The following is a 10,896-nucleotide window of genomic DNA, read 5'->3' on the forward strand; positions in this document are numbered from 1 at the left end:
TAGACCCTAGCTACTCAAAAATAGCTTTTATTAATTTTCTTAGGAATCTGATTGTGAGGAAAATACAAATGTGTTTGCAGCTGATCGCTATTTACCTTCCATGATCCAGTAAAGCAGAAGGGGTTTGAAGTACTCATCACAGATAAATAGATAGGAGGGAACAGCAAGGTCAGGGCCAATCATTTGGAGAAATTCATCTCAAGAACCAAATGTCTTTTTGTCACTCAGTTTGGATTTTGAATGTATTCCTTAACAAATATTTATTGTGTGCCACCATTTGCCAGGAGTGCACTGTGCTAGGCATTGGAAAGACAAGTATTAAGTAGGACATATTCTTCCCCCTTTCAGCTAGGCACCTAGGTGGTGCAGTAAATGCTAGACCTGGAGTCAGGAAGATGACTTAAACTCTGTTTGCCTCAGTTTCCTCAAATGACAAAATGAGGACAATAATAGCACCTACCCAATACAGTTGTTGTAAGGATCAAATGAGAATGTTTATAAAACGCAAAACCCAGTGCCTGATGCACAGAAAATGCTATTTCCTTCCTTCTTTAACCCAACTAACTGGTCACCCTGGACTGTTGACCCAATGAATAAAATGCAAAGAAATTTACAATAAAATGGTAATAGTTACTCCAGCGAAAGCAGCACACATTTATCCCAATATTGGTTTATTTCATCCACCTTCCACACTTATAGAAAGTATTCTAGGATTGGTTGATTCCCTTAGTAGAATTATAGCCTTATACACTCTAGAGGTTATGGGATTTTAAGTATGTAATTCTATAAACCACTCTTTTTATATTTGCCTGGAGTCTTGCAAATCTAATCAAAAGGGCTATAACCTGGAAAAGAATTGAGGACAGAAAATTGCCTACGCATATCCACCAAACTAGACACCATTGAGAGCAGCTATGATGTAGGAATTAAAATCAACAGCCAAATGTTCACAGGAGACAACATCAAAGAAAAGAGCCAGTAGTAAAGTCCACAGCCTCAGGTGAATGTAAGTCTGCCCAAAGTATGGTTTAAAAAAGAAAACAAAAAGCTGAATTAATGATCCTTAAGCAAAAAGTCAAATACAACCTCATGAGTATTACTGAAATTTAGTTAGATGAGGTCTGTGTCTTGAATACATATCTAGTATCCTATTCAAAAGACCCAGGACAGATAAACAGAGTAATATTATATATTAAGAAAATATATTTATGTAATGAAATCCAGGAACCAAAACTAAGTGAAATTCAGTGAAAGGACTGATTTTTCTTTTTTGGCATGCAAATTAGTTAGAATTTACTGAGTACAGAGAGCATTCAGAGGTGAAACAAGATGGAAATTATCACTGGAGTAATTTACTGACAACCAGAACAATAACAAAAGGAAAATTAGGTGAAGGCCTTAGTGAAGAGATCACAAGCCTGGTGTGGAGACCAGGGAGTAATGATGGAAAACTTCAATTATCCTACTACATCTGCTGGCCCTTACACTCTGCCAAAAGCAAGGTTGCTAATTTCTTGTTTTGTCTTAATGGTGGTTCCATTTTTTCAAAAGGTGGAGGAATCAATAAGGGGAGTCTTTTTCAAGATCTGGTTCCCACTGAAAAAGGGGAAATAATTTCTAGTTTAGAATAGTAACCTTGGGGAAAATCAACCATTCCATTTTGAAATCTGTCACACACAAAGAGAAAACCTAGAATAATCAGATGTGCAGAATTTTGGAAAACATTTCAAATGCTTCAGAGAAAAGATAGGTAGGATCTCATAGACTAAAATTCTCTAGGCAAACTCAGTCAAGAAAAATCTCAAGGATGAAATTCTGAATCAATCAATAAGCGTTTTTAAATGCTTACTATACCAGCTACTCTGCCATGGACTGGAGACATAAAAAAACAAAAAAACAAGACCATCCCTGCCTTCAAGGAGTATACATTCTATTCTAAAGATCTAATGAATGCACATGGAAATCACAAACTAAATTAGGAAATTTGTTTGAACTATATGGGAGATGAAAGCAGGGAAGGGTAAAAGAAGATGAGTACAAAAACTTGACATGACCCAGTAAGAATGGTGTCAGGAGTGATAAAGCTCAGAATGAACCAAGGCTGGCAAGGACAGTGAAAGGATAACTAAAAAAGAGGGGGGAAGAGTGGGAGGAAAGAAGAGAAAGGGCTACAGTTATAGTGGGTGCAGTGATGATCACTCATGACAGAAGGAAGGCAGAGCTGCTCAGTTGTTATTGTGGTTATTTTCCCTGCCAAGGAAAATAGTTGGACTGGAAAGGACACAACAAAAACAGCTTGATAGGAAGTTTAGTAGCTATTACAAGATAATAAGAGAGGGAGCTAGATAAAGCCAAGTCACCAAGACCAGATACAGCAAAAATTAGTAAGTGCTAAGCCAATGATCCAGCCCCAGTGATTTTTTTTTTTTTCTGGCAGAACAATGAATGTTAAGTGACTTGCCCAGTGTCAAGTGTCTGAGGCCAGATTTGAACTCAGGTCCTCCTGAATCCAGGGCCGGTGCCTTATCCACTGCACCACCTAGCTGCCCCCCAGACCCAGTGATTATTAAAAAATAGTGGTGAACAAGAAATGTACCTCAGGATTGGAGAAGAGAAAATGTCATGTTTTTGGTTTTGTTTTGGGTTTTTTAATGGAAAAAGAACAGATTCTGTAAAACTATAGGCCAATGAGCTTGACATCTATTCTAGAATTTATTATTTAAGGAATCATTACAGAATACATAGGAAAGGAATAATAATAATAACAATGATAATAGCGTAGTAGTAAGCATTTACATCGTGTTTTAAAGTTTTCAAAGCGGTTCACATTTTCTATCTAAATTGATCCTTATAGCAACTTCAGGAGGTAGGTGCTATTATCAACCCCATTAAACAGTTGAGGAAACTGAGGTAAACAGAAGTTAAGTGAAATGCTGAAGGCCACATGTTCAAGGCTGAATTTTAAATTGGATCTTCCTGACTTCAGACCTAATGCTTTACCCACTGTGCCATAAGTTGTTTCATACTATACTGGGCTTGACGTAAGGAAGACATGAATTCAAAGCCAGTCTAAAACACTTACTAGGTATGTGTACTTACTAGGTATGACAAACCATTTAAACTTCCTTCAAAGTAAGTTTCCTCATTTGCTAAATGAGGATAATGATAGCATCTAACTCTCAGGGTGGTTGTGGGGATCAAATGAGTTAAATTTCTAAAGCACTTTGAAAACTCTAAAATACTACATAAATACTAGCAATTATTATTTTATCCTTAAGTCCAGGGGTTAACATTTTTTTTAATGTCATGTTATATCATGATCCCCTTTGAAAGGCTAGTGGAGCCTTATATCCCTTCACAGAATACTGTTTTTAATTCCATAAAGATTATAATTATACAAAGCAAATCAATTATATTAAAAATCATTATGAAAATATTCAAGCTCATGGACCCTAGATTAAGAATCCATTAGGTAGGGGGCAGCTAGGTGGCGCAGTGGATAGAGCACCGGCCCTAGAGTCAGGAGTACCTGAGTTCAAATCTGACCTCACTTGACACTTGACACTTACTAGCTGTGTGACCCTGGGCAAGTCACTTAACCCCAATTGCCTCACTTAAAAAAAGAAAAAAACAATACATAAAAGAATCCATTAGGTAGGGGCAGTTAGGTGGCATAGTGGATAAAGCACTGGCCCTGGATTCAGGAGGACCTGAGTTCAAATCTGACCTCACTTAACACTTGACACTTACTAGCTGTGTGACCCTGGGCAAGACACTTAACCCTCATTGCCCCACAAAAGGAAAAATAAATAATTTTTTTAGTTAAAAAAAATTTTTTTTAAAGAATCCATTAGGTAATAGAGAATCATTATAAGATTTTGAGAAAGAAATTTGCTTTTAATTAATTTTTGTTGTTTACTTGTTTCAGTCACATCCAATTCTTTGTGATCCTATTTGGGATTTTCTTGGCAAAGATACCGGAGTGGTTTGTCATTTCTTTCTCCAGCTCATTTTATTCCTATACATGTTCAACAGGGGTTCACTAAAACTTGGATTTTTCACAATACTGAAATTTCATGAATCATTGTTAGAATTCTTTTAAAATATCTTCTGAGGGCAGATAGGTGGTACGGTGGATAAAGCACTGGCCTTCGATTCAGGAGGACCTGAGTTCAAATCCAGCCTCAGACACTTGACACTTACTAGCTGTGTGACCCTGGGCAAGTCACTTAACCCTCATTGCCCTGCAAAAAAACAACTTCTTTCTTAGATGAATCTGTATTTGTTTCTGATGCTTTAAAAAAGTAAATTAAAAATAAGAAAGGAATATCAAATCATTGCTTTGTCATAAATTACAGGATTCTCATTGGCTGATACCTACATAGACCTCAACAGACTTTCTAAAACCTTTGAATGTCACAAGCAGGAATTTTTTTTTTAAATCAGAGTTTTATGGAATTATAGGGTACAAACAAGTCTCTCACCCTCTTGGTTTTCTTCTTTTCAGATTCCGAGCTGGTTTCAAGAGGGCCTTCCGCTGGTGTCCCTTCATTGAAGTATCCACTTACGATGAATTAGAGCTCAAGGTTACCAGATTTCACCCCACCCGACAGAGTAGCTTGTACACTGTGTCCAGGATGGAGTCCATGACCGTGGTGTTTGAGCCCAACGATGACCCGAACTCTAAATCCTCACGAAAGAAGAAGGCTGCTTCAAGAGACACCAGCTTCAATGGGTGTTCAAGCAGGAATTCCAAGTCAGCTTCTACCACCTCTAGCTTCATCACTTCCCCATATGTGTCTGCAGATGAATATTCCTAAAATCCATAGCTGTTAGCAAAGGTTCCATAAAGGTAGAATTATCGCAAAAAGAGGCCATCTTAGACCCATGTGTTTCTTACATCCCAACAACAAAAAAGTGTCTATAGGCAATCATACTTCAGTGTGTGTATTGGCCATAAAGGCTACAATGATTACATATCAGTATTTGCTGTGAGGAAAAGGTCGAAGCTTTTTTTTTTGTACATATGACATGTTTTAGGACAGCAATCTGCATCTCATACGCAGGAATATCCCTTAATCCACTTAGAACACTATGGCTTTTTGCTACATGCCACTAACTTGACATGATTCTGTTGGTTATTTGAGTCTTCTGAAGTTTCAAGTGAACAGATTTTAAAATTATTATAACAGGAATAAAATTTGTTCAGATTCAGCTTTGAAGAGAAGTTAAATGGATGATACAGATCAGAGCTAGAAAGTCTTCAGAAGCTGTCTAGTCATTGCACAGAGGAGGAATCAAAGACCCAGGGGGATTAAATGACTTGCCAAGTTCACACAGATAGCAGTCATCAGAGGCAGAATGCAAACCCAGGCCTTATAACTCCAGAGTTCTTTTTTGTGTGTACTACATGGCTTCTCTGTAAACTGGCTTTTTTACAACTCATCTTTAAAATTTCCAAAGCCTCTCCAACAATTCTGAAGTGGACAGCACAAAAATGATCATCTCTTTTCTTCTAAATGAGGAATCTGTTGCTCATAGTGGTTAAATAATTACCATTGGTCACATAGCTACTAAGTGTTTGAACCATGATCCAAATCCAGTCTCCTTTATCCTAGACTAGTGATGTCAAGCTCCAATAAGAATAAGGGGCCATTAAGGCATACATAAGGATCCCTGTTGGTGCATATTGGCCTAGAAAACCTCATATCAGTATTGCCTATGTTTTGTTGTATTTGTATTTATTTTTGTTAAATATCTCTTAATTATATTTAAATCTGGTTTGGGTGGGTCATATGTTTGACACCTCTGTCCTAGATTAATATTCTTTCTACTAAACCACATATTATCTGCATATTATCCAAGTATTACCTAATAGTAACTAGATAATATAATTGGAAATAGTTATTTTTAAAAATTCAAAGTTACCTTTAAATGAAAGGAAAAAAATGGTCCCATTATTTTGTCACATGGTCTAATTTACATATCTTTGTTTCCTATTATCTCTAAGAAAATGAATACTGGAAGAAAAATGCATTTTTTTATTCATTCTTTATCTCAAAATGAAAAATTGGGAACTTGAAACTTAAGATAGAAATTGAAAAAAGTGATCCTATCACTTTCCTTTCTCTTTCCCATTAATCAGAAAATCAGAATGGATTATAGAACACACAATGTGTGTCAGACTAAATCAAAAGTGTATCCAACCACTGAGAACAAGTACTGGTTGGATAGGCAAGGAGATAGGACCATAGAGATCTCTTTCATAATCTGTGGGCATAAAAATAACATATCATCGTTAAAGGCAAACGCTTTCTTGACCCTCAAAATAAGGAAGGACTTTTATGGGAGAAATTATGGCTATACTATCTTAAGGGTTTAAAAACAGATTCTGTTTACTGACTGAGTACAAGCGAAGGCATAATACACAGATGAAAAGTGCGCACATATGCAACCTGTTGGCAAAGACAAATGCTATTTGAGCTGAAAGGAAGAATGATTATAAAGTCAGGCCGCAAAATATTAGAGTTGATATTAATAAAGAAGCAGAGAACTCAGCCAAGTAAAAATGAATGCAGTTTCCACAGTGTGATCATATTTGTTAACCACTTAAATGCATGCAAATAAGGACTGAGAAAAGGAAAGAAAACAACTTGTCTCCCATGCAGAGAAGAATTTCCTCTACTAGGTGGTTGACTTGGTACACAATCTGATTCCCATAGACAGAGAGATGAGATTTCCTTCTTGAGAAGCACATATTTTCCTAGATAAGACTTTTTTTTCCTGAAAACCATCACAGAAAAAATGACAAATTTTCAATATAAATCTTGAAGAGCACAATTTATCCATGGAATTCATTCTGATATCCTCCTCTACTTATTACTCTCCTGTCAAGAAAGCAATGTACTTGAACCAAATAAAGTTTACAATGATTTAATCAATCAATGAGCATTTATTAGGCCCCTACTGTGTGACAGACACTTAGCTAGAAACTAGGGATACAAAGTCAAAGTGAAACAATCCCTGCCCTCAGGGGGTTTACATTCTATCCATGTAGATCATTTGTACATATACAGGCATATGCAAAATAGATGCAAGGTGAAGGAGAGTGCTGGAAAGCAAAGGTCCTCCACAATCCAATTAGCTCAAGGGTTCTTAACCTCTTTTGTGTCCTGGACCCCTTAGGCAATCTGGTGATGCCTAGGACCCACCCCCTTCTCAGAATAATGGTTTTAAATGCATAAAATAAAATACTTAATAAGGAAGAAAGGAAACCAATTATATTAAAAGTTATCAAAAAAAATTTTTAAGTTCACAGATACGAGATTAAGAAACCTTGAATTAGATTTTTGAAGAAGTACTTATAAAATAATGATCTCTAGCATGTCAACAATGTCCAGTCTTTCCCTTTCTTCTCCTTGACCCAAAAGAAATTAAGTGAGAGCAAGTTTTCCATGACAATCCATGGCCTATTTCTCTAAGACCATTTGACTACTTTCAAAATTTCACTTCTCATTTTGGAGCAATATGAGCTGAATCTATAAGTGAATTGTTAAGTATTAAGAGGTTTAAATAGTCATATAATTGCTCTAGAATGGGTTTCAATGCATTTTTTGATGGAGTAGATAGACTGTAGTTATATCAGAACTGTTGCTCACAGGTCCCAGGAGACAGGAAGTCTGTCCTCATGTGCATGTTTCATAAGCAAGTTTATTATTCTTAAGTATTTTAATTGTTTGATTAGTGTAACTTTTTGAAATATTGTTGGTTTTATAAATGTGGTAATATATGACATGCAATGTAATATCTAGGGTAAAATGTCTAATATTGAATAGTTTGAGGGTTCCTCTGCTCTTTAAAGTCTAAACTAAGAAGGCATTATTACCTTCTTAATACTATGGACACATGGCCAAAACACCACCAAGCAAAATACTAACGCTGGGGAGTAAAAGTCCTAAAATGTCCATGCTTCACATCTATACATTTGCAAGGTATAACTCAACCTTCACTTAAGCTAAAGAGGCTCATTGGAAATTATCAGGAAGAGCTAAGGTTAAAAAAAAAAAGTCCTCTTTATTTCAAAGTAGAAATGTAAATCCCTATCGTCACCCAAGACCATTAACCTTGGCTGTCACAAAACCCAGAAAGATATGTCATACTTTTTTTTACCTTTGGCTATAGGGGACATCAAAGTTCAAATCCAATGCTGAAGGTTTTCAACAAGATTCACAAAGGAGAAAAGAGAGAGGACAAAAAGACTCACGTGTGAAATGTACTTCACAGAATCTATGCATTTATTAAAAAAAAAATGAAAGTTCAGGCTTTTCTTTCCCTCCACCCCCAGTTTTGCCAATAGGGCCAAACAGGTACATCAGAACTCATTCTCATTATCACATATGAAAATAAACCCCAGGTCTAAGAAAAAAATCACTTTAAAAAAAAAGAATTCCAAAATTCAAATATTTGAAAGACAGTAGAAGAATCTGTATCTAAAAATCACTATACTCATTTAAATTTTAAAACTCAATAGAAACCTTTCTATGTTGGTTTCAGGCATTCTCCCAAAGCACATTTTTATGCGTTTTATGAATAAATCAAAAAAGGATCCTGAGTTTACTAGACTTGAACAAGCACAGGAATACAAAAATATTCCAACATTTCTGAAAGGGTCATAGGTAATTTCATAACTTGTATTCTGCCGTAAATTAATGTAAAGAGTTAATTGTTATTCCTATTATTCTGAATAAGTGTTAAGTATCTGACAATGGCTGTAGAAGAAAACTGATATTTTTAAGAGCCATCAATGCTGTGGAACCCCAAACAGTACCTCTGGTCTTTAACAAATCTAAAGTGCAGGTTTTTAATTCCAGCTTCCAAATCCACAACTGTGACATTCTTGATAGAGTAGCTTGGTTCTCATCCTCCAACACTTTAGCTTCCCATGGATGCTACTTTCATACACAAAGCTCTGAGCAGGTTCAAAGGGACCTCCATACTCAGAAGTCACACATGAAATTGCCAAGGGGAAGCTTAGTACTAAGAACTACAAAAATAAATTGAAGGTTAAAAATGAATGCTGGTCAGCTCTGGGATGTGTTGACTTTACTTTTATTCACTCTAAATTCCAGTAGCCACGTTGGAAAGACTTGGGCTTTTCCTCCAACTGCAACACCCCATTTTTAAGGCAAAGGAATCAGATTAACTTCTTATATAGTTAACAGCAACAATTCTAATTCAAACCTAGCAATTTGCCACAATTGAATAAAATGAAGCAGAGAATCAGATACTAGAATAATAAGATATTAGAAATTTTTTCTGAATAAGGACCAAGCCTAATTGTTATATTGGATTACTTGTCAAGTGTTATAATGTTTTGGTGAATAATTTGTGAGCATAAGAAATTAATGTGCATAAGGTTTATAGTTGGTTAATAAAGTCTTTTTAATTGTGATAACCATAAAAAAAGAATTGTGTCATGAATTGGCATATGTCACAAGATATTTGCAGTGAATTTAGTTTCTTCTTTTTTCTAAGAAAAAAAAAGGGGGAAATGAGGGAAAGGGAAAGGAAAGGGAGAGAAAGGAAGGGAGAAAGAAAAAGATGGGAAAGGAGAGAGAGAGACTAAAAAATTACTAATGACTTATTATCGGCTGAGACAAGAGCAAATCATGGAGTCCTCATGCTATATACTATTTTAGAGTAATGATTAGTTACTGATTAAAATTAGTAATAAAATAATTGTTGTTCAATCATGTCTGGCTCTTTGTGATTCCATCTGGGGTTTTCTTGGCAATAGAATGGTTTGCCATGTCTTTCTCCATCTCATTTTACAAATGAGGAACTGAGGCAAACAGGTTTAAGTGACTTGCCCAAGGTCATATAGCTAAGAAGTTTCTGAGACCAGATTTGAATTCAGGAATATGAGTCTTTTTGACTCCAGGCAGTATTCTATCTACTCAGTGGACCACCTAGCTGTCAGTACTTGAGCAAGACTAAAAGAAAAGGACATTTGATTATTTATTCAAAAACTCTCAACAACAAAGTAATAGCTAAAATACTCTCTGCACTGAAAGAAACCCATAACTAAATTAAGTCAGAATCTCCAGATGTGTCCAACTGATGTTATAAGGATCTGGCCTTTTATCAATGCAGCTCTTTAAAGTCCATTGACCAGGGCAGCTAGGTGGTGCGGTGGATAGAGCACTGGCCCTGGATTCAGGAGGCTCTGAGTTCAAATCTGGCCTCAGACACTTGACACTTACTAGCTGTGGGACCCTGGGCAAGTCACTTAACCCTCATTGTCCCACCAAAAAACACACACACACAATAAAGTTCATCTACCGGCAATATATTATAAGATCATACATCTAGAGATAAAAGGGACCATAGAGCTCATCAAATCCAGCTTACTTACTTTGGAGATGAGGAAACTGAGGCTGAAAAAGTTTCATTACTTGCCCACGATCACATAGTAAGTAGCAGGACTATTATTTCAACTCATATCCTTTACCTCCTTTCACAAGAAATTTTGTATGTGAACAGAGTTATTTCGATCTATTTTCCTCCTGCGTTGCCTGGTTAGTACAGGGTATTGAGCTTAAAATTGCACTGAGACTTTTGGGACATACATACATATATGTAGACATAGATATATAAATCTATATGGATAAAGATTTATATATAGATATGGGTGTAGATATGTGGATATATGTGTGTGTATGTGTGTATTACGTGTATATGTATTTTTGTATGTATGCATACATTTTAAACCTATAAACATTTCTTCACTGAAGCCCTAGTATGAAACCTTATCATACTAGCACAGAGATAACCCTAAGACCTCAAAGGCTATGGCATCATAACAGGTCCTACTAAGCCAGAAAGGATTCAAGTACA

At 36.0% G+C, this 10,896-nt stretch overlaps 1 protein-coding gene across 1 annotated transcript in view; it reads left to right on the forward strand.

Moving 5' to 3' along the window:
- Positions 1 to 9,654, forward strand: part of TACR3 (tachykinin receptor 3) — a 121,928-nt gene extending 112,274 nt beyond the window's left edge. The window contains exon 5 of the mRNA XM_043969723.1: positions 4,508 to 9,654. Coding sequence (XP_043825658.1) covers positions 4,508 to 4,820 — 313 coding nt within the window. The 3' untranslated portion in view covers positions 4,821 to 9,654. The remainder of the gene's footprint in view (positions 1 to 4,507) is intronic.
- Positions 9,655 to 10,896: the final 1,242 nt, after the last annotated feature.

Source organism: Dromiciops gliroides, chromosome 6, assembly GCF_019393635.1.
Source record: "Dromiciops gliroides isolate mDroGli1 chromosome 6, mDroGli1.pri, whole genome shotgun sequence".
NCBI classification, from domain to species: domain Eukaryota; kingdom Metazoa; phylum Chordata; class Mammalia; order Microbiotheria; family Microbiotheriidae; genus Dromiciops; species Dromiciops gliroides.